This window comes from Carassius gibelio, chromosome B6 (genome assembly GCF_023724105.1).
Source record: "Carassius gibelio isolate Cgi1373 ecotype wild population from Czech Republic chromosome B6, carGib1.2-hapl.c, whole genome shotgun sequence".
Taxonomy (NCBI): Eukaryota; Metazoa; Chordata; class Actinopteri; order Cypriniformes; family Cyprinidae; genus Carassius; species Carassius gibelio.
The window spans coordinates 25,143,199-25,167,786 of record NC_068401.1 but is presented as its reverse complement, the minus strand read 5'-3'; the positions used below and the strand labels follow the sequence as shown (position 1 = coordinate 25,167,786).

The 24,588-nt window shown below is 36.1% G+C and overlaps 1 protein-coding gene across 1 annotated transcript in view; it reads left to right on the top strand.

The window, feature by feature from the left end:
- The window catches only part of LOC127959651 (ATP-binding cassette sub-family C member 4), a 31,629-nt gene continuing 7,041 nt past the window's right edge, over positions 1 to 24,588 (top strand). Inside the window, exons 1-22 of the mRNA XM_052558945.1 lie at positions 1 to 240; positions 2,726 to 2,836; positions 4,091 to 4,211; positions 6,568 to 6,792; positions 7,046 to 7,135; positions 8,904 to 9,067; positions 11,661 to 11,786; positions 12,422 to 12,671; positions 14,322 to 14,429; positions 14,845 to 14,934; positions 15,052 to 15,243; positions 15,732 to 15,826; positions 17,967 to 18,053; positions 18,593 to 18,689; positions 18,773 to 18,976; positions 19,362 to 19,499; positions 19,594 to 19,631; positions 20,577 to 20,704; positions 20,809 to 20,955; positions 23,384 to 23,463; positions 24,140 to 24,290; positions 24,401 to 24,520. Coding sequence (XP_052414905.1) covers positions 167 to 240; positions 2,726 to 2,836; positions 4,091 to 4,211; positions 6,568 to 6,792; positions 7,046 to 7,135; positions 8,904 to 9,067; positions 11,661 to 11,786; positions 12,422 to 12,671; positions 14,322 to 14,429; positions 14,845 to 14,934; positions 15,052 to 15,243; positions 15,732 to 15,826; positions 17,967 to 18,053; positions 18,593 to 18,689; positions 18,773 to 18,976; positions 19,362 to 19,499; positions 19,594 to 19,631; positions 20,577 to 20,704; positions 20,809 to 20,955; positions 23,384 to 23,463; positions 24,140 to 24,290; positions 24,401 to 24,520 — 2,836 coding nt within the window. The 5' untranslated portion in view covers positions 1 to 166. The remainder of the gene's footprint in view (positions 241 to 2,725; positions 2,837 to 4,090; positions 4,212 to 6,567; positions 6,793 to 7,045; positions 7,136 to 8,903; positions 9,068 to 11,660; positions 11,787 to 12,421; positions 12,672 to 14,321; positions 14,430 to 14,844; positions 14,935 to 15,051; positions 15,244 to 15,731; positions 15,827 to 17,966; positions 18,054 to 18,592; positions 18,690 to 18,772; positions 18,977 to 19,361; positions 19,500 to 19,593; positions 19,632 to 20,576; positions 20,705 to 20,808; positions 20,956 to 23,383; positions 23,464 to 24,139; positions 24,291 to 24,400; positions 24,521 to 24,588) is intronic.

Sequence of the window (24,588 nt, the reverse complement as noted above, 5' to 3'; positions counted from 1 at the left end):
TTACGCTCACAGTAGGAAATGAAGGGCTTACCTCCGCCTTTACTTGCCGACATGTGCATGTTAGAAAGTTACACAACTGTTTATAAGATAAATGTTCTCGCACTGATCGCAGGTTATGAGTGGGGTCCCAGTGTCCGGCTGAACTGCAGGGAGGAAGGCGATCGAAATGGAGCCGATAAAGAAAGATGCGAAGAGCAACCCTTCCGCCACAGCTAATCTCTTCTCACAGATATTTTTCTGGTAAGTTTTCATGCCTCTACGTTATACAGAAAGAGAGGAGAGGGACAGTTACATTACCAGCTTATGGTCTATTAATATGTTTTACCTTTTAAATTAAAAGGCTTTATTAAAGAATTTATGCTTTGGGATTATCGTTTCGTTATTTGTACAATGTGTGAAACTAAAGACATAAATTCAACCTCATTAAGAGGATTTTAAGTGTCTTTCCATCAGTTCTTTGAACATTCTTTTTGTATTCGTGTTAGTTTCATACATTTCTGAATTATTATTATTATTATTATTATTATTATTATTTATTTAAAAAAATTTTTTTTTACAAAAAGTCACCTTATTTGATATTATTTGAATTTAATCTTTATTTTAAACATCTTGAAAATAATTAAAGGGTTAGTTCACCCAAAAATCAAAATTATGACATTAATAATTTTCACCCTTCACCCTCATGTCGTTCCAAACCCCTGAGACCTCCGTTCATCTTCGGAAAACAGTTTAAGATATTTTAGATTTAGTCCAAGAACTCTCGGTCCCTCCATTGAAACCGTGTGTACGGTCTACTGTCCATGTCCAGAAAGGTAAGAAAAACATCAAAGTAGTCCATGTGACATCAAAGAGTCCGAATTTTTTGAAGCATCGAAAATACATTTTGGTCCAAAAATAGCAAAAACTAAGACTTTATATTCAGCATTGTCTTCTCTTCCGTGTCTGTTGTGAGCGCATTCACTGCAGTGTATGATATCCGGTTCGCGAACGAATCATTTGATGTAACTGGATCTTCTTGAACCAGTTCACCAAATCGAACTGAATTGTTTTAAACGGTTCGCGTCTCCAATACGCATTAATCCACAAATGACTTAAGCTGTTAAAGCTGCTGTAGGTAACTTAATAAATATATTTTTTACATATTTGTGAAACCTATCATTACGTCCTGACAGTAGAATATGAGACAGATAATCTGTGAAAAAATCAAGCTCCTCTGGCTCCTCCCAGTGGTCCTATTGCCATTTGCGGAAATTCATCCGCTCCCGGTAAGAAACAACCAATCAGAGCTGCGGTCACCATGAATCCATTTTCCAAACTGTGTTTTAGCTTGTCCTGAAACATTAGGGTGCACCTATAATAAGTGTTTATATTCGGACTATTTTAGATTGCTTCGGGGGTACTGTGGCGGAGTAACCCAGTACCTTTGTGATTCATCATAGACATAAACAGAAAGAAGTAGTTCCAGCTACGATGTTTTTCTGCAAGAGGCAAGCAGTTCTGTTTATTAACCGCTAGAGCGTCAAAAGTTACCTACCGCAGCTTTAACTTTTTTAATGTGGCTGACACTCCCTCAGAGTTAAAACAAACCAATATCCCGGAGTAATGAACACCGAGCCAAGCCAGATAATGAACAAAAGATTGACTCGTTCACGGGTCAAGAACCGTTTCTGTCAGACGTGTCCGATTCGAGAACCGAGGAGCTGATGATACTGCGCATGTGTGATTCAGCGTGAAGCAGACGGACACACACAGCCGAACCGAACTGGTTCTTTTGGTGATTGATTCTGAACTGATTCTGTGCTAATGTTATGAGCCCAGGTAAACCGAAGGCTTGAATCAAAGTCAATCATCGCCAATGACGCCATTACGACGAGCGCAAAAAAACGGTGAACCATTTTCTTCAACCGGTTTATTGAATCGAACTGTCCAAAAGAACTACTGGTGATCCGAAAACCAATGCAACCGGTTCTTGACTTGTGAACGAGTCAATCTTTTGTTCGTTATCTGGCTCGGCTCGGTGTTCATCTTCACAGCAGTTCAGTCAGTGTACTGTTTGAGTACATGAATTACTCCGGGATATTGGTTTGTTTTAACTCTGAGGGAGTGTCAGCCATATTAAAAAAGTTAACAGCTTAAGTCGTAGTTTTTGCTATTTTTGGACCAAAATGTATTTTCGATGCTTCAAAAAATTCTAACTGAACCTTTAATGTCACATGGACTACTTTGATTATGTTTTTCTTACCTTTCTGGACATGGACAGTAGACCGTACACACACTTTCAATGGAGGGACTGAGGGCTCTCGGACTAAATCTAAAATATCTTAAACTGTTTTCCGAAGATGAACGGGGGTCTTACAGGTTTGGAAAGACATGAGGGTAAGTTATTAATGACATAATTTAGATTTTTGGGAGAACTAAACCTTTAAGCTTAATATATTTTTTTATAAACTAATTGATAAATAAAAAAATAACTATAAAAAAAATTCAAGATTATTTATTTATTTGAGTCATGCATATCAAAATAATAATTTTTAGAGGGCTACTTTGTTTGATCTAAAGTCATGTTTTCATAACCAAGTAAAATATTAGATATTTTTATGAAAATGTAATGACATTGTTTCCTTCTATTGATTTTGGTTCTACCACACTGACTTTGATTTGAAGGGTGAAACATTTAAAGCATTCTATTGACCAAATCCTCTTTTCTCTTCTCACTTGACATCAGCTGGCTGAACCCTCTTTTCCGTATCGGATCCAAGAGAAGACTTGAAGAAGATGACATGTATAAAGTGCTTCCAGAGGATGGATCCAAGAGACTCGGAGAGGAACTGCAGAGGTAAGTGAGCCGCTGGGAATAAACCGACTAATCAACAGGCTGTTCTCAAACAAACCCTCAGAGTATTTATTCTGAAATATGAGAACGAAGGATAGTACGGTTCCCATTCACTGTTGGGAAGGAGATGGCCCACACCAGTTTGTGCATTATACAATGTTAAGTTCTTGTGAATATCTCTGTAATCATCCAGACGTTAACAATGTATGCATATAGAAATGAAGGAACGAGTTTAGGCTAGTTTAGTATTCCTAGAAGGAGTTGTAGTTGGGCACCAGAGACCGTTGATCCTGGTGGTGTGGATTAAGATCAGGCCCGGTAACCAAAGAAACTGTTCAAAATCCACAAGGGGTGTCTAATGAGCTACCACAACTTATGAGGGTTTTTTTTTTCTTCACCTTGAGGTTTTATTACATAGGAACAGATAAGCAGATAAATCATTCGCTGACCCTTTGTACAGAGGAGAAACCCGCTGATAATCAGCAGTCTCCTGCAAAGTTTTTATCTCCAGCCGTTAAAGCATGGAAATGAATGACAGTGAACACAATCCTGTCATTCATTAAAAAGGACCTCCACACACATCGTTTCTCCGGCCTCTAATCATGCACTTTAAAATGGATCAGTGCTGGTTTATTTAGCACAGAGCTCTGGGAAATGACCCTAATTAGTGAAGCTTTTATTGCGATTAGCTGCATGGAGTGCAGTGGGGCCGAGCGTAAACACAAATGTTCTGCCTTGAAGTAAACTGTTATTTGCAGATGTAGAATTTACTGCCGGACATTACTACTGGAAATCTGAAGAGGCTCAGTTTTGAAGATCCACCTTAGTTGTTTGCCTGATTTGGTTAAATGGTTTAGTTTTTGCTCAGGATTTGCTTATTATGTGCCTTGTATGCAGTACATTTATATATCACGTTGTTTACAAAATATATTATTGTGACCTGTTCACCAGGTGGCCCTTGTGGTCCAGGACTGGACGTTATTTGATCCGCATTTTTTATCCTTTTAAGCTGTTATAATCAAGTTTTTTATCATTAAAAAAGCCAACACAAAATGTCTTCATAGAGAACTCTTTTGTAGACTAAGTGTTAACAAGTTTTTCTGTATGTTGAAGTCGTCATAAGGTTAAGTTTTATGCAAGATAACACAATGTGGGTAATAAAGGAGGATTATAATTGTTTTATTATATCGTATTTCTCTGTATGTCAGCATAATTTATTAAGCCTTACTCATCTTTTTATTTTTCCCACACTCATAGCTACTGGGACCAAGAAGTGGAAAAAGCAACCAAAGAACTCAGGACACCCAAACTCACCAAAGCCATTATCAGGTGCTACTGGAGATCATATTCGGTGCTGGGAGTGTTCACACTTATAGAGGTACGATGTTTTGTATGTGGTACACAAAGCAGTGAAGCTCCCCTTTAGTTAACTATAAGTCAGGTCTGTATTCACATTAAACTTTAAACTAAAACCATCGATGGCTGAATGACAAAGCACATTTTATATGTTCTGTTGATGATTCACCATCTTATCATGCATCACCTGAAGTGTTGTTTAAACAAAAACATCACATGGCACTCAATTTCAAGTGTGCTTATAGGAGATTTTATTAGGATGTAGTTGAAACGCATCCAACAAGATCCAAGAGAAATGGTGATCAGAAACCAGCTGTTCCAGGGGTCTAGTAACAAATTTGTAGTTTGTGTGAATAATAATAGTTCACACACACACAAAAAAAAAAAAAATATATATATATATATATATATATATATATATAAGACCATAGGGCTGCGGAAACAATTGAATGTGATTTTCATGTGCATCTTGTGAGTAAAGGCGCTCCTGTGATTAGTAGTATATATCCAGCACATGCGTTCATATCAGGGTTGCCAGGTTTTCAAAACAAAACCTGCCCAATTGCTTCTCAAAACTAGTCCAATCGCTTTTCGTTCCAGGTGATAAAATACACGTTTTTTGACAGGGTTTCTTTAGTAAAGTTCGAATTTTAGGGGCTAAATATCTCGCTATTGGGATTGACGTCGCTACAACCTGGGGACATGAAAAACAACTGGGGACTTGGCAGCACTGGTTGGCCTTTACTACACAGAGCCGTAGTTCACTGACAATCGCAGGTGATTCATTGTCGGTTTTGAAAGCGATTTTGTGTAGCTTGTCAGTTCTGTATAGTAAAGGCCGCTCCACCTGAACCAGTGTTGCCAAGTCCACAGTTGTTTTTTTATGTCCCTGGATTGAAGCGACCCCAATCCCAATAGCAAGATATTTAGCCCCTAAAATGAAAATTTCACCAAGGCAAACCTGCCAAAAAACGTGTATTTTATCCCTCAGAAAACAATTTTTTTCAGGGAACCCACAGAAATGCGATTGGGCTAGTTTTGGACTAGTTTTGAGAAGCAACTGGGCAGGTTTTGTGAAAACCTGGCAACCCTGATCTGAACACAATTGATTTTTGCACAGCCCTAATCATAGACTGGTGTCCTTCTAGACCACTATTGGACGCTGTCTTTCTTTAGATCGTCTGATGGAAAAGTGCTGCCAGGACATTCTGCAAAATATCTCCTCCTTTGTTTTACAGAATTACATGAGGGTGCCAAATTTCAAACTTTTTTTATAATCAGGCAATGCGCATGAAAATGTGTTATACAATAGTGGATGTCTTTGCACTGCTCACCTCACTCGAATGCAAACCTTTTGTTGCACTTTATTGTACAGTACAGACACTTACAGTGTACTTTCACAAGAAAGTACCAAGAAATATAAAGTAACTACTTGAAATTAAGGCTAGGTTTTGTTTAGGTTCAGAATTAGTGCCTAGTTATTATAGAAAGTACATAGCGCCTATATATGCCACTTTGGAAAGAAAGGGACTTAATTTCTTAATTTCTTTTGATAAAACTATTGTTAGATACACACTGAAACTCAAAGGTTTGGCTTCACAACAACCAGCCAAAATAAAAGGTTGGTTTAACTTGAAGAAACTCTGACAGAATTATATCACTATTTTACAGAAGAATTCTTCTACTTCTCAATGTAATAATAATAATAATAATAATAATAATACAGTTTATTTAAACATATTTTTTATGGAATTTAACAAAATATTTTGTCAATGCAGGACTTTGTTTGCCCAAAAATCTAAAGATATTATTCAAATTTCATTTGATTGCATTTTAAGGTTAATTCAGTTGTTAAATGTTTATGCATCATCTTTAATAAATAGCCTAATACATTTGAATTAAACAAATAGTTTATCCAAAAAAGTCATTTACAAACTGGGTAAGATTTGTTTTCTTCTGTTGAACACAAAGGAGGATATTTTTAAGAATGTTGGTAACTGAACAGCGGACGGGTTTATAGTATTTCATACTAAGGAAGTCAATTAATTTATTAAAATTTTAATAAATTACTATGTTTTTAAAGGTTTATGAATTCAGTTGATTTGATTTCCACTTTGCTTATCAGAATTGTATTAATCCATTAAAACAGCTTCCAGAAAATTTTTAACATGGATTTTGGAAAACATTAAAACTTGCCTAAATGTAGAACAGGACTGTAAAATATGCTGCCACAGTTTCCTCCTATAATGAAGACGAGGGTGTGGATGTTTTTAGGAATGTGAACATCTAATCCGTTCAGCCTCGCATTGTTCTTACAAGTACAAAATATCATTTATTTCACAATGTTTTTATTGGATGTTTTTTCTTCCCCATTATAGGAGGTGATTAAAGTGATTCAACCCGTGTTTTTGGGAAAACTCATTCAGTATTTTGAGAGTTATGAGCCTGATAACATGGCAGCGTTGTATGAAGCTTATGGATATGCAGCAGGCATCTCTCTCTCCACTCTGGGTCTGGCTTTACTCCATCACCTCTACTTTTACCACGTCCAAAGAGCTGGAATGAAAATCCGCATTGCAATGTGTCATATGATCTACAGGAAGGTTAGATTTTCTTAAAAAAAAAGTTTCAGTGATAGTAGCACCAGGATTATTAATAAATACCATATTTGTATAACATGATGTTTACATTGAAATCTGCGGTTCTGTCTTTTTTTTTTTTTCAAGTGTCCCCCTCCCCCATCTCTTTTTTGATAAAGTGCCTGTAGATATGAGCAATAAGAATGATTTATTTATTTTTGGGCTTGGCTGAGGGCAGTTCCTCAACATGGTTTCTGCAAATTGTTTCTTCTTTTAGGCGTTGTGCCTTAGTGCCACAGCCATGGGCCAGACAACCACGGGGCACATTGTTAACCTTTTATCGAATGACGTCAACAAGTTCGATGAGGTAGGAAACTTCCAGAACTACTTCTCAAGGTTTATAGTCCCCGGATGTCAATTTCCTGTTTTTAAAGCAGCTTTTTTTTCTTTATTGGAATTAAATGTGTTACTTGTTTAGTCTGGGAATTGTTTTGTGTAGTTAATTTTCCAGTTAGAACAGCCCAAAGCAGCACAAATGATTTACCGTAAAGGGCTTGTGTTGTAACAGTTTGGCCAATGTTCGAAGTAGCAGGAGAGGTCACAAATAGGTTGTCTTAACCTCTTGTGCATTTACGATCTGACTGATTAGTTAAACATTTTAAACTGTTTTTATTAGCTGTGGTTTCTAACTCACCCATTAGTGTTCCTGTAGCTCAATTGGTAGAGCATCACATTATCAAGCGCAAGGTTGGGGGTTCGATTCCCCGGGAACACGTGATAGGTAAAAATTTATAGCCTGAATGCACTGTAAGTCGCTTTGGATAAAAGCATCTGCTAAATGCATAAATTTTATTTTAATTTAATCAGGCCAGTGGAGTATCCAGCAGTGGAGTTATCATCATTATGTGATATATGGCTGTGTTATGCAACATTACTTTAACACAGCTTGGTAAACATGTGACATGTTCATACTGTATAAGCAGTTATTCTGTGTATTTGTAGTAGGAAAGTCATTGTTCTACGTCTGTCCTTGGAGGCGTTTCTCTTACATGTACCAGCAGACATCAGAGGGGTTCTGTAAAGAATTGCAGGAAGTTCCGTTTTTGTTCTGTTCAAGTTACCCAAAAATTTAGAACTTTGAAGTTTAAGCTCCCTTTTGTAGATTCTAAAAATAATCTCTCTGTTTGTAATGTGGAATTACAAAAGCAGTACACCATGTCCTAAGTACTACACTAAATTGTTTCATGAACTATAACATGGTTTTGTGCTACTATGTAAGAGCTTATTAAATGATCCCCCTTTTTTTTCACAAAAGTTAGCATTTAATATCATCTAAAATTCAAACCTGATATACTATAAAGTAAAAACTACACAAATGTTGGAGGTTAATACTTTTGTACTTGTGTAGTCTATAGCATATATGGTACTCCATGGTTCATGTACTATCATATTTACATGGCAATCCAAGAACATACATTAGTGTTCATCAAAAGTTTGGGGTCAGTAAAATTTGTTTTGAAAGAAATTAATACTTTTATCCAGTAATAATGCCAAAAGTGACCGTAAATACATTTTATAATGTTACAAATTATTCCTTATTAAAATGACTGCATTTCTTTTTAACTTACCTTTGCTTTATTTTTCAAAGAATCCCAATTACTTCTAATCTGAAGATTTCTAATCTAATCATTTTTATCAGTATATTGACAATTCAACATTGACAATAATTAGACATGTTTCTTGAGCAGTGTATTAGATTGATTTCTGAAGGATCATGTGACGCTAAAGACTGGAGTAATGATGCTGAAAATTCATCTTTACAACACAACGTTAAATTACGTTTTTAAAATATTCAAATAGAAAATGGTTATTTGAAATTGTAACAAAATTTCACAATATTTGATCAAATAATTGCAGCTTTGGTGAGCATAAAAGATAATTAAAACATTAAAAAACGTAAAAAAAAAAAATTGGATCAACTCCAAACTTTGAATAGGTGTTTGTACTTTTCAAAAAATGAAATGTGGGGTTACTACAGTGCCACATCCAAACCAAATGTTAATAACATGGTATTTTTGGTTGGTGAAGTAGTATGATGTAATTATCGGTTGTTTTGTTCCCACGTCTTTTCCCAGGTGACCATTTTTCTGCACTTCCTGTGGGTGGGGCCTCTGCAAGCCGCAGCTGTGATTGGTCTGCTTTGGCAAGAGATCGGAGCATCATGCCTTGCGGGCATGGCAGTTTTAATCTTTCTTATGCCACTTCAGACCATGTTTGGGAAACTGTTTTCAAAGTACAGGTACGATTTTAAGATTACTCTGATGGGAAACTTTTCAAATTGGATTAGGGAAAAAGATCACAAGATGCTCTCATGTCATGTTGAATAGTGTCAAGTAGGCTTCAAGCTTCAAGTAGGCTTTATTCTTACAGAAATTGCATGTGCGCAGTGTTACGTAATCTAGAAATAATTAATAGCTCAAAAGAACAGTTCAAGAGCTGAAGATGGTGTATTCTTCTATTATAGTTATTCTGTCTATGATGAGCTGTTAATCATCATCAAACAAGTCATTTATAACACTGAAAAAAAAACTAATTTAACCTGTTAAATGTCACCCCGTCCTGTATACGGGACGCCTACGTTGACTACTATATTACAATCTAATCTAATCTTGACAAAATATATATAGTTGGAAAGGTCTAAGACTCCCAAATATATATTTTACCAATATTTTTTGTTAAAAATAATGTAGGAAAAGTAATAGATGAATTTATGACAAGAGTGCACCCTCAGAAATCTACATTACAAAAGGAGCTTTGACCTTTGTTTAAAAAAAAGAATTCCTCGTTGCCTTTTTCTCTATCACATTTTAGAAATCATCAGAAGTTATATATCACTTGAAAACATAAAATCTCAAAATTCATCCTTCAAAACCCATTTTAAAATCAGACATTGCATTACCATGTAAATGGTACATCAAAATCATGTTACAAAATGTTTTCAGTCATGAATTATAAAAATTTAGGTTTGTATCATGCACATTCATGTCTATCTTCAAAAACACGAGTGACAGTTAACAGGTTAAAAAAACAAAATTAAGCAACCTATTGCAATCTAGTTAAGTTAAATCAGCTAGCAACCGAAAACTTGAAAACTTTAGTTAATCCAATTAAAACAGTTCAGTCTACTGAGTGTTAAAAGGTCTGTCAGAGCAACCAAAGATTTTTTTAGCATTTACTAATGCTAATCTTTTTTAACAGTCCTCTTTCTTTAAGATTTACATTTATTTTCAAAGCCTTCTACATAATATGCCTCTTAAAATTAAAAGCAAACATTTATGCTAGTAGACAAATTCACCAAAATGATTCATTCACTGATTCGTTCAGTGACCATTTCTTCATATTAAACAAATACGCCAGCAGTTGGCGAAAAAAAGAGTGTCTTAAGTCAATGAACATATTTACTTGTGACAAAAACTGATTTTCATTTGAACTTCATTGAACGAGAAATGAGTCTTTTACAGTCTATGGTCAGTGGATTACGTAAAAGAGAACGATTTGTTCACCTAAAAGATTTGTTCACGAATGAACCATCATAGTGCAATTACTTAAGGTTACGATACGAAGGTCTAAGTAGCAGCGTAAATTCTGTGATGTCCGTGATGTGTGCATCACTACCGTGCACATATTCTCACTATTCTCATCCATGGTGAGGATCAGCACATTTTAAATCAGTAAAAATTTGAACTCTGATCCACATTAAAGCTAACTGACAGCAGCAGCTGCAGCGTAAATTAAGCCAGTAAAATTTAAAACAATTATACTATTTTAATAGTAATTACCATAACATTTTCAAGCTGCAGTGCATGCTGGGAACTTGTGCAATATTGTTGTGTAAAATAGTTTGTTCAGATGACTCAATTGAAGAAGTTGGGAGAACATTTGGATATGTTGTGAACAAATACTTGAGTGTCTAAGTGAGGTAAACAAAACAACTTTTGTAATCGACATGTTTAGAGTATTTTTGTTTAGTACACGCAAAAAAAAAATTACTCACTACTCCTACTAAATTTTTTTTGTTTAGGCTACTTTTTTACATCGTTTAGATCTTTGCGAAAGATTAGATTTTTTTTCCAGTGAAGAAATTATTGTGGTGATCGGTCTTGCAGAAGTGCTCAAACACTATAAATCATAGTCACACGTTTAACCACATGCTCTTTCCTCTTTCTGCACAAAGTCTGAGATCAGGCTTCAGCTGAGGTTCAGAGACAACCTGAATATGATTCATCCATTAGAAATGTGTTTGTCAGATTATTTAAAAAAAAAAAAACTTTAAAGGAAAAGTAATATAAACAGAATGATTTTAAATTCAAATTCTTGAAAGGTGAAATATTCCAGGATTTCTTTATAGTAATGTTAAAATCAGGACAATTTATTTTGCACGTTTACCTAAGAACTTATAAATAGCAATAGAAATCAGTTTTTTTTTTCTTTTTTTTACTAACAAAGACGATACATTTTGCAAGTTAGGTCATGATCTGATATCTGATTATTTAATTAAGTGATAATAATGTTTAAGTTAAGTGTCTGCAAGATAACTTGTGTCAGTAAATCTAAAGTATATCTGACTTGGGGTTAGGGTTAATACTTCATGTTTGATCAGGGCCATGTTAAAGGGATAGTTCACCTTTCATTGCAGGTCCCCATACTATTGAAAAAAAAAAAAACCTATGCAAATCAATGGGTGCTAGCAACTGAAGGTGAACTATTCCTTTAAGATGTTAATTCTAGGACATGTTTAAACCAAGATGTGAATCCTGGTTTTTATTACAGGATTACTTTTATGTTTTAGAAAAGGCTATATGTCTCTGTAATCTTCTGTCTGTGTCTCACAGGAGTAAGACGGCAGCCTTCACTGACAATAGGATCCGCACTATGAATGAGGTGGTGTCTGGTATACGTATAATTAAGATGTATGCCTGGGAAAAACCATTCGCAGCACTGGTTAATGATGTACGAAGGTAAATGATATAGACTTATTTAATCTGTTTACACTCTGACATAGGTCAGCAGAATTATTGTCTGAAGATGAGAAATTGCCAAAGTTTTTTTTTTTTTTTTTAAAGGACTTGTATTGATTTTTATTATAAAGATCTGTAAAACCTTGAGTTGGTCAAATGATATAATGATAGAAAACACCTGTGCCATTAAACTGTAAGCTGTGACTTACAAGTAAACACTTACTGTAGAAGACGACTAAAGCATTCCTTGAGGCAATGCTGAGAATGCAATGCCAGCACAATCCAATGCCATAAAATCACATGACTAGAACCAGTTGTGTTCACATTCTTTTGTACTGCTGTCCAGGACTTGGAGGAATGTTAGTATGTCAAAAAAATAAAGTTTTAATGATGTTTATCAAAGAAATCTCAGTTTTATCCTTGCGATGCCACAAACAATGCTTCTTTTAATCTTATCTGTGGTTTTGTTTGTAATGTCTTTTTGACTATGAAAAGACAGAATGAACTTTATTGTGCAAGCCAACCTTGTAAAGTGTTTCTGTGCAAGGCCATCCATCTCTTGGACATAATAATCTTTATGATTCTTGGGCATTAAGTAGCTAAAATCTCTTTTTTTGTTTGTTTGTTTCTTGTAGAAAGGAGATCTCAAAAATCATGAACAGCTCTTACCTCCGAGGACTGAACATGGCCTCGTTCTTTACGGCGAATAAAATCATCCTGTTTGTGACGTTCACTGTGTACGTTCTGGTGGGCAACAAAATCTCTGCCAGCCGTGTGTTTGTGACCGTGTCGCTGTACACCGCTGTCCGCCTCACCGTTACTCTGTTCTTCCCTGCTGCTATTGAGAAAGTGTCCGAGGCTGCCATCAGCATCCGAAGGATCAAGGTACGAACGCCATCATTAACCCTCATTTAAAAATATATATATATATATGCATATACACGTATACATTAAAAAAAAAGATATATATATATATATATAGAGAGAGAGAGAGAGAGAGAGAGAGATATAGATTTAGATATATAAAGATAGATACAGGTACACACAGTGCCATGCAAAAGTTTGGGATGATTACATATAGTCCACAAGACTATAAAAAAAAATAGCTGACAGTATTAAAATAACATTGAATGATTCTGATTTGATTACTTTCATATATATATATATATATATATATATATGAGTCCCTTGTTTGTTCTGAACGATTCAGCTGAGCACTGTTCTTCAGAAAAATCCAGATTCTTCAGCCTTCCAGCATACAGTCCAGCAATGGCTGTGTGATTTTGAGATCCATCTTTTCACACTGAGGACAATTAACTCAAACATTAACTGATGCTTCAGAAGGAAACACAATGCATTAAGAGCCAGGATGTGAAAACATTACATATTAACCTAGCATACTTTTATTTAGAGCGTAGCATACTAACTACTAATACACTGCAGTTGTTTAGAATGTGTAGTTTTAATTTATAGCTAATAAAAAAAAATTAATTGAGATTTCAATAATAATTCTGTGTTGTATTTAAAATAGTTGCTTATATTTTATTATTATATAATTTTACAAACAAATCTAAAATTGACATTGATTCTGATTTGATTACTTTCAGTGTAAACGGTGACTAATAACGGATAATGTATTGACAGTATCAAGGTCGCGTCAGCTGAGGCTCGTGCAGCCGTCTGACTCGTGGAAAAATCAACACTATAAGCGCAACAGCACACAAAGAAACAAACATGAATAAACATACTGTGGTAGAGAAAAATATAAACTATTTCATTTGAATAGTAACAACCATAGTGTCTTATTATTCTAACTTTTGATTATTGATCACATGTAAGAATTAGACGTAAATGGAGACATGTACATTTAATCAGTTTAGGAAAATATTGTCCTTCATAAAGTTAAAAAGTGTAACAGCAATCAATTAAAGGCAAATATAAAAAATATGCTGATAAAAGTAATACTTGATAGAGCACTGATGAGACTGCTTCAGAGTAAATTACATTTGTGCCAAAAAAGGACAAGCTCATGTCAAAGCTGAATATCGAGCCCTGTATATAATATATTGTTATACTTGTATATTTATAATTAAGTCATATAACACAAATGTATTAAATAAGCATTTAATACCAACAAATGAACTGAAAGCTGATTTGCCAAGACTACGGTAATAATTTCTAAATCTCTGGCTGCTCTGGATGTGCTGAAGGTGTCATTTTCAGGGTTAATTTTAGATCTACTGCAAAGTTCCCACTGACACAGCTAATGTTTCGCAAGTCATGAACCTGCAGATTTTGTAATCATGGAGTGTCTGCTTAGAGAAGGGAGCCTTTATATACAAAGCAGATGATTCATTTCCGATTTGACCCCACATTGAACCCACTTCTACTAGTCGGACAGTCCTAATTTGTGTTAACCAAAGAAACTCCAAAGTGCTGCGGCCAGACTATCAGAGTGTTATTACAGCATATTTTTGTGTGTGATGGTCTTGTGTTCATGCATCATAAGTGTCTGGGTCTTTCTCTCACGTGCAGAAGTTCCTCTTGCTCGATGAGCTTGTGAAATCTCACGTTCCACTTACTCAGGAAGATAAGAAAGAGGCGTCTGTGGAGATACAGGATCTCTTATGCTACTGGGACAAGGTGAGTGCAATGTGACAAGGCCCTTGAAAAGTACACAAACCTTCCCCCTGAGTTATCATTTTGAAAATGCAGAACTAGAAGCTGCTATAGTGTCCATCAAGTAGTGGAAGTTTCTTGAACCCCCCCCCCCCCCCCTCAAAAAAAAAGAAGTGTAGTCTGGATGTCGTTTCCATCCCAGAAGCACGTTATAGTGTTGTCGTTTTTTGTCAAAGTTAATAGATGTGTTCATAAGTGTAGCATTTATTTAAAATGTTTCACTGTCACTTTTGATCAGCCTTGTTGAATGAACGTATTCATAACTTTATATTGTACTGATCCTAAATGTTTTTAAGTAAGTTCTGTTGAAACTAAGCACCCCCCCCCCCCCCTTTTTGTTGTTGAAGTTCTTTTATATTTTCTCCTGTCTACTTATCAGTCTCTAGATGCGCCGACATTACAAAACCTATCTTTTACTTTGAGGCCCGGTCAACTTCTAGCTGTTATTGGTCCTGTGGGGGCTGGAAAGGTGAGTCACAATAACTTCATTCTCTCATTTCACTTTTACAACATTGCTTTGTAAGATAGAAGTGATTCTGGCAGTCATGAGTGTTATTAGTTATTAATCTTGACCTGTCTCCTGCAGTCTTCTCTCCTCAGCACTGTTCTGGGGGAGCTTCCACCTGAAAAGGGTGTGGTAAAGGTCAAAGGTGAGCTGACGTACGCCTCCCAGCAGCCTTGGGTTTTTCCAGGAACCATTCGGAGCAACATACTGTTTGGAAAGGAGCTGATGCCCCAGCGATATGAGAGCGTCCTCAGAGCCTGTGCACTCAAAAGGGTGAGATGCGTATTCGTTCATTCATGGTCAAGAACTTACTTTATTTATGCTCACAGCGGCTGCATTTAATTGCCATAAAAACAATATTATTAGAATTTAAAATAACTTTTCTCTATTGTAATATATTTAAAGATGTAATGTATTCCTTTGGAGTAATGATGCTGAAATTCAGCGTTGCATCAGTCCTCAGTGTCACATGATCCTTCGGAAATCATTCTAATATTCTGATTTGCTGCTCAAGAATTTTTTTTTTGTTATTAATAATTGAAATGTTTAATATTGTTGTGGAAAGTAGATGCAAAAAATAAGTCCTTGTAAAAATATAAATGTATTTACTGTCCATTTTGGTCAATTTAATGCATCATTGCTAGTTGAAGTATTTAGTTTTTTCTCAGGTTAGAAAACTTTAACTGAACATCTTCACTGTAAAGTTCAGGTTATTGTAAGCTGTGGTGAACTAATACTGTAGTTCTTTCTGTGTTGTATAGGACATGGAGCTGCTTCCTGACGGGGATTTGACTGTGATCGGAGACAGAGGAGCAACTCTCAGTGGAGGACAGAAAGCTAGAGTCAACCTGGCCAGGTATCCCAAACTGTCAATTTAAAAAAATATGTATTTTATTTTAATACAAATTCTGTAATACAATTTAACCTCAATGGATAAATTATAGTGTGTTTGTGTGTGTGTGTGTGTGTGTGTGTGTGTATATGTATGTGTGTATATATATATATATATATATATATATATATTAGGGGTGTAACGGTTCACAAAATTCACGGTTCGGTTCGATACGATACACTGATGTCACGGTTCGGTTCGGTTCGATACGTTTTAGATACAGCAAAATGTAAAAACATCTCAACTTTTCAGAATGCCGCAAGCGCACCGCGGGTCATGTGACAAGAACCAACCAATCAGCTTCATCCTTTCCCGTAACAACGTTGAGAGCTCAGCCAAGATGAAGGAACAGCTGATCATAGTTGTATATGGATTGCAATTTTGAAATAAATTCAGTAGCAGAGCTACTGCAAGCGATTTTTAGAGCAGCAAATCCATTTATCCTTCGCTGAAATTTCCGCGTCTCATGGAGAGAGCACGTCATTGTTGCTTAGCAAAGACAGACGCCTCATGAGCGCTTCTGCCCGAGCGCTTTGGAAAGGAGGAGAAAGACGGGCCTAGCGTTTTCCATGCGTTTTTAGGAGCGATATGTGAACGGCCCCTAAGGCGCTCGCTCACTCAGCACGCGCTGAAGGCTCGTTGCAAAATGTCTAATGCATTTAACAGACCAGAAATATAAGATCCTAAAATAACCAACAGGTCTGGTGTTTGGGTTGGATTCCCTGTAAGCTATAGTGTCTAAATGCTGCAGGGATAGTTTGCTGCGTGCATGTTTCTCCTTTTTTTCGTCTTTTCCCAGATAGTACTGACGCATATATCCCAGATATTCCCGCTGTTTTTTTTTTTTGTTTTTTTTTGTAATCCCGCTGGTGTACCCTGTCATGTTGCAGATGCGACATACCGTTGTTTTTTTATCCACCACTCTCTTGCCATCACCATTATAGCTTAAAGGGAATCCAAAGTGCACCCAAACACCAGACCTGTTGGTTATTGGAGGATCTTCTCATTTCTAGTCTGTTAAACGCATTGGCTATTTTGCAACGAGCCTTCAGCGCGTACTGAGTGAGCGAGCGCCTGCTGAGAGTAGCCTAACATAAACATATAAGATGGTGTTTTTTTCTTCTTCGGGAGTGTCAGGGGCGTTGCCTGTTACGTTGTTTGGGTTATTGGGCTACCTTGTTGAACGCATATCATTATATTTCTTTCTCTCTCTTTTTTTTTTTTTTCAAATATAATTAATTACTCCAACGAACCGTTCGGTATACATAATGCGTACCGCGTACCGAACCGAAAGCGTCGTACCGAACGGTTCAATACGAATACGCGTATCGTTACACCCCAAATATATATATATATATATATATATATATATATATATATATATATATATATATATATATATATACACACATGCACACAGGTTTTTCCTGTGTTGCCAAAGTTTCTCGTTCTCATAGGCTGTATTTATTTGACAAAAAATTTACATTTTTAGACACCAAAAAAACTACTTATTTTGTGAAATATTATTGCAATTTCAACCAACAGTTTCTGTTGTAATATACTTTCATATGTTTTTTTAAACTTTTTATTCATCAACGAATCACAGGTTCCCAAAAAAATATTAAGTAGCACAACAGTTTCAACACAGAGAATAAATCAGTATATTAGAATGATTTCTTAAGGATCATGTGACACTGAAGACTAGTGTAATGTAATGCCTGAAGAAAATGCAGCACTGCGTCACAGAAATAAAATATATATTAAAATAGGAAACCAATATTAGAAATTGCAATAATATTTCACAATATAACATTTTTTTTCTTTATTTATGATCAAATAGATACAGCCTTGATGAGCATAAGAGACTCCATTAAAAACAAAAAAAAATCTTACTGATCCCAAATTTGTGCATATGTGAATTCAGAGGACAGCATCATGGACCTACTGATGTTATATTTCATGTATATGATCATATTTTGTTATGTGTATAACATATATAATGGAAATAATTTCTTAATATGCAAACTAGCACATACTTGCTAATAGGAAAGAATATTTAAGAGCTGTTTTGTTGGATTTTGCTACATAACTGTTTGTTTTATAGGGCTGTGTATCAGGATGCTGATATTTACCTGTTGGATGATCCATTGAGTGCAGTGGATGCAGAAGTGGGTAGACACCTGTTTGAGCAGTAAGTCCATACTCTTCATCGATCCTGTTGTGTTTTACTGTTGCTATTCGTAAGGTTCTTTTTAGGTACATTGAAAGCTTTTAGTTTTCAGAGACAGTCATGTTCCAAAACGAGCAAAGTAAACCATGAACACAATAAGGCATTAAATTGATCAAAAGCAACCATAAATCATCAAAATAAATAAATAAATGCACACCTGTTTTCAACAGAAATGTTTCTTGAGCATCAAAGCAGCATATTAGAAAGATTTCTGAAAAATCATGTGACACTGAAAACTGGGGGAATGATGCTGAAAATTTAGTTTTGCATCACAGGAATAAATAAAATTTCAAATATTAAAAAAATAGAAAACGTTTATAATTTTTATAATATTTCACATTATTGTTTTTCCCGTATTTATGATCAAATAAATGGGGCCTGGCGACTGAATTTATAAGAGACCGCTTTCAAAAACATGAAAAAAAACTTCCCAACCCCAGATTTTTGAACTAAGAGTGTTTCTTTGCAGTAAGTGCTAAGAGCTCTGATTGTTCTTGCAGGTGTATTTGTGGTATCCTGAAGGACAAGCCCAGGATCTTGGTTACTCACCAGCTGCAGTACCTGAAGGCCGCAAATCAGATCCTGGTTTTGAAGGAGGTGAGCTGGAACCGCACACACCAGTCAATCTGCATTCCACCTGTGAATAAATGAGCCAAAATGAACTCGTGTTGCTCTCTCAGGGTCACATGGTGGCACGTGGCACATACTCGGAGCTGCAGCGATCGGGAGTGGATTTCACCTCTCTGCTGAAGAAGGACGAGGAAGAAGAGGGTGAAAAGGGAGAGGCTCCTCGCTCCCCCCGCAGCCGCACGCTCTCCCAGAACTCGGTCCGGTCGCACACCTCATCTGTTCTGTCTGTTAAAGATGAATCTGATCAGCTGCCGGTACGTGGGACTTTTCATTTATTTTTGGGTGAACTTTTCCTTTATCGTTCACATTTGCAGCTCAGATGGGTCAGTAGCTCCATCTAGTGGATGGGTGGGATGTTACTCACTGTCTGATTATAAAGATAGACATTTCCACCAAGTGAAAATATCATTGTATTTCGGTTGAGGCTAGAAATTATAGCTAAAACTGGAAGCTAAGAATAAATTAAGTATTCTAGCTATTAGATTGTGTTTTATTAATGTGTACTCCTACCCCTTACAATAATGCAAAAACAGTAATTTTTGTACAGTGTGACAAAATGTACGCTATATTTATGTGTGCATGTTAAGTAGCCGTATCGCTGTACGATCTAGCCTTCACTCTGTTTTTCCTCATGGGTAGGTGGAGCATGTGCATACCATGGCCGAGGAGACACGCATTGAGGGGACCATCGGCTTCCACGTGTACTGGAAATATTTCAGAGCTGGAGCTAACGCCCTGATGCTGATTTTGCTTGTGCTCCTCAACTTGCTGGCACAGGTATGAGAGACAGCACTGTTCCTGCGGTTATACACTGAAAGAGCTCTCTCTCACAGTTAAGAGTTTCATGCCAATGTCGTCTTCTGCTCTGTAGACTTTTTATATTCTTCATGACTGGTGGCTTTCATACTGGTGAGTGATCTACAATATTAATAACTGTGCAGCTATGCTTTTATTTTTATGCATAAAATGTATACATATACATAATGCAGATTTGGGTTCTGTAAGATAAATATATAAAAATCTTTCTTTCTTTATTTTTCTTCATTTATTTTTTATAAAATAATGCAATGCATTAAATTGAGCAGAAATGACAGTGGAGACATTTTATTTAATGTAAAAAAATGAGAAATCTTGATATTTTGGACTTTCTATTCAAAAGATCAAATAATCTGGAGAAAAATACTTTTGTATTTGTATTTTATGTTGAAATATATTGACGTAGAAAATAGCCATTTTAAATTGGATTTTTACTGTATTTGTTATTAGATAAACACAGCCTTATCATAAACCTAATATATATCTTATTATTTTATTATATTATTTAATGTTATTATATTACACAGAGTGAAATGTTATTTATTCATTAAATTGAATGTTTTTATTTGCACATTGTTTCAGTTAAAATTATCCATACGTTTAAATGTGCATAAAAAGTTAGTTCACCCAAAAAAGAAAGTTAGTCCATGTTTTACTCACCCTCAAAGCATCCTCGGTGTCTATGACTTTCTTCTTTCAGATGAATCCAATTGGAGGTGTATTAAAAACTATCCTGGCTCTTCCAAACGTTAGCCGGGGGCCATGTGATGCACATTTTAATATGGATGGATGAGCTTTATTTAACTACTTTTGGACTGTTGAACAAAAACCCCAACCTACTCCCATTCTGTATTTTTAATACACCTCCTATTGATTTCATCTGGAAGTAGAAACACATATACACCTAGGATGCTTTGAGGGTGAGTTAAAAATGGGTTCATTTAAATTTTTGGGTGAACTCACCCTTTAATACATTAGATGGACATGATGTTCTGGTGTTTAGCAGCTACCGTAATGTCATTATGTCATGACTGACAGGGCCACAGAGCAGGAGAAGCTGGACTTTTCTACCCTTAACATCAGTTCCACCACCGGCACAAATGGCACTTTCGGCACTAACACGACTCAAGAGCTCAACCTGGATTTCTATCTTGGCATCTATGCAGGTATGCTCATGATCAAATTCATCAGAAGTAGTAAAATACAAATGTAGACATGTTGCATGTGTCTCCCATTGCTAATGGAGATTTGTGTGTCTCGTCTTCATCAGGTTTAACAGGAGCCACCATCATCTTTGGCTTCATGCGTGGTCTGATTATGTTCAACATTCTCGTGAGTTCAGCGGAGACATTACACAACCGCATGTTCAACAGCATCCTGAGAACCCCGGTCCACTTCTTTGACATCAACCCCATTGGTGAGTGCAAGAACACCAATGACTCTACTCTTATGATCCTGTGTCTATCCAGTTGACCAACAGAGCGCGCCACATCCTGTGAAACATACTTTGGGTAACTTATCTGTCCTGTGCTGCTGTTCCTGGAAAACCTCTGTTGATGTTCAATGACTGCCAGAGGAGTTGCCAACAAACAAAAACCCTCATACATGAACTCTTTAAAGTTTGTCTGTCAACACAGGGCTTTTTCAAGAAGTACTGTTGTAGAGTGATGGTAGGGCCATGGAGCTTTGATAGAATAGATAGAGGTTCAGTATTATGATTTATTAATTGATATTAAAGTAATCAGATCAAGCATGCCGACTGTAGGGCTGCACGATTTTTTTTTGGAGATACCATCAAACTGTCTAATTGCTTTCTTGGGGAAAAATTATATATATATATATATATATATATATATATATATATATATATATATATATATATATATAATATTCCTAATAATGGGTGGTCATTATTTGAATGTGCAAGACAAAGTCATGCTGATATGGCCAGTATAATGCAGTTCTTTCTCACCTTCTAAAGAGCAAACAACAGAGCTAGGTTCTGTGTCATTGAGGGCTGCTTATCGGGGTGTTACTATTGATAACATGAGCAAAAGAGCATTTATAAGTCTCAAAAGTCTAATAGATAGTTTTATGGCCGCTGAAGAGTCAGTTGGAGCCCTTATTCATGATACTGTTATCAGCAGCACACACACAAGGCACAATTACAGTGGGAGGCACTTACAGAAATCACATACTTTGGGGAAACTTTTATGGCTGGAAAAAGCTTGTGATGTGGATTAGTTGACACAACTACCGTATCCTGGGTCTCGGCGGCGCTCTGGTCTGTTTCACTAGTAATCTATGCTCTCTGGTGATGAAGAATGGGTAACACTTGTGGGGGTTTATAATGTCTGCCTCTTCTTTGGTACTTGTAATTAAAGCATCATTAGCGGTAAACATTTCTGACAAATGACAAGCAGATATCCATCATGGTTGACTGAGTTCTCCTTTGTTTGCGTTATTTGTGTTTAATCTGCCATTTATTATCCTCCCAGTCACTATCATAGGTTAAAGGCCTTTATAGCCAGAGTTATCATAACCAGTTAGATAAGAAATGGCAATAAGGGATTGTTATTGATAAAATAATATAACAGAAAAGTTAGCACAGCATATCACTGTTAGCATTTCAGTCTGTTTTTGAATTTGTGATGATTTCGTCACTATTCCTGAATAAGATTGTCCAAGATCAAGAAAAGGAGAGATATTACAACTAATTTGGTATCTTGTTAAAGAGTTAGTTCATCCAAAAATTTAAATTAAGCCATAAATCACTTAATCTGAAGTCATCCTAGATGTATATGACTTTCTTCTTTCAGACAAATTCAGTTGGAGTTATTTAAAAAAAATTGTCGTTGATCTTTCAAGCCGTTTGATGAAACTCAGTGGGTGTTGCACTGCATCGCTCCAAGAGAAGTTTAATAAAAAGCTCATCCATTAAAAAAAGTGTCTCACACGGCTCCAAGGGGTGAACAAAGGCCTCGTGTAGCAAATCAATGCATTTTTGTAAGAAAACTATCCATATTCAAAATGTAATAATCACTTTAATCTAGCTTGGGCTCACAGTTGTAAATTATGCAGTTCCGGGGGAATGATGTATGAGGTCAGCTTTTCGCCTCCACAGAAGGCCTTTGTTCACCCCTTGGAGCCGTGTGAGACACCTTTTTTTTTTTTTTTTTTAATGGATGAGCTTTTTATTAAACTTCTCATGGACCGATGCAGTGCAACACCTAGCGAGTTTCATCAAACAGTTTGAAAGATCAACGACAATTTTTTAAAACAACTCCAACTGAATTTGTTTGAAAGAAGAAAGTCATATACACCTAGGATGACTTTAGGGTGAGTCATTTATGGCTTAATTTTTTTTTTTTTTTTTTGATGAACAATGTTCTCTTTCTATTCATGTTGGTTTCATATGGTTATGAAAAACATTTTTCTTTTTCTTTACAGTTTTCAGTTTTCTTTCCTTATTTATGCTATATTTAATGGTTATATAGCTTTTGGGGAAAAAAAAGTAGTTTAATCATTATTTTTAATTAATTTTATATTTCAGATAGCTTGAAATATTAGTTCATTAAATATAATTTTATATATATTTTTTTAAATATCATAATCAAGAAGTTCAGTTTATTTTTCAGACTTGTTGACTGTATATTTACTGTATATTTCCACCACAAACCTTGATTTTACAAAGGCTTTTTAAATCTAAATTAACAGTGAATTGGTTCTTCATCATTTTCTTCACACTGTCCCGTCTAGTTAAATCCAGTTCAAATGTTTGGTATTTTTGGCAGTGTTCCGGAAGCAGTTTTGTTCTCTGAATGGCTTTTCTCTTATCATTTCAGGAAGAATCCTCAACCGGTTCTCCAAAGACATCGGCCAACTTGATTCCTTACTTCCGTGGACATTTGTGGATTTTATCCAGGTACTTTTTCCAGTGCAGTGTCTTAAACACCACATAATAATCACATGCTGACGTGGCTGGATCAGAACACCCATCACTTGTGGCCATATGCATTATTCACTCTGGTAAACCAAGTGTTGTAGACCAACAACATATTGTGGCTTTTTCCCTGGCAAATGACAAAGTGGTCAGTACGTGGGTGACAGGCGTCACTTTATATTCTCAGAGCGCTATTGTCTGAAACTTGACAGACTGAGTGGAAGTACAATAGTCTTTCATTTCAGGAGCTTTTCATTGTATGGGGCAGCAGAATCCTCCTGGTTCTCTCTTAAGACGAGAAAACACTGCAGTCACTTAGTCTTTCCCACAGTCCTCTCTCACTGTTGGTTCCCTTTAGTGTGACAGCAAAGTCAGCATGCATTGTTGAATACTTCCTAAAAAATAGCTTGCTACTATTCTGCTTGTACTATTTATACAGTATTGGTGCGTGTGGTTATATATCGTTTAAAGAATCATGGAGGAAGTTAATATCATGTGTGCTTCGATTTCTCAAACTAGTGCCAATAAACTTCTTGTGTTTGTGTTTAATGAAAGTTGAGGTGTAGGAAACTCAGTGTTTCTACAGCTAACTCATCTAAAACACAATTTATTTTACTGTTTGTTTATTTTAATATACAATGCTTTCATCCACTAACAGGTGTTTCTGCAAATCATTGGAGTCATTGCGGTGGCATCTTCTGTCATCCCGTGGATCCTGATTCCTGTGATTCCTCTGTTGCTCGCCTTCCTGTTTCTGCGCCGCTACTTCCTGCGGACATCACGAGACGTCAAGCGCATTGAATCCACTAGTAAGTGTCTCCTGTTTAATTTGAGAATACTATCGCTTCAGTATTGCTTCCTCAGAGCAGTCCTGTGAGTTTAGTCTGGTGTTGATGACTCTGTATTCATGTTTCTACAGCTCGAAGTCCTGTATTCTCCCATCTGTCATCCTCACTGCAAGGCCTCTGGACCATCCGTGCCTTTAAAGCTGAGGAAAGGTTTCAGCAAACGTTTGATGCCCATCAGGACCTGCACTCCGGTCAGTGAAGGACTAGGCCTCTTGTAGGACTCAGATTAGCTGTTGACTTTATTAATGTGTTGTTTGGT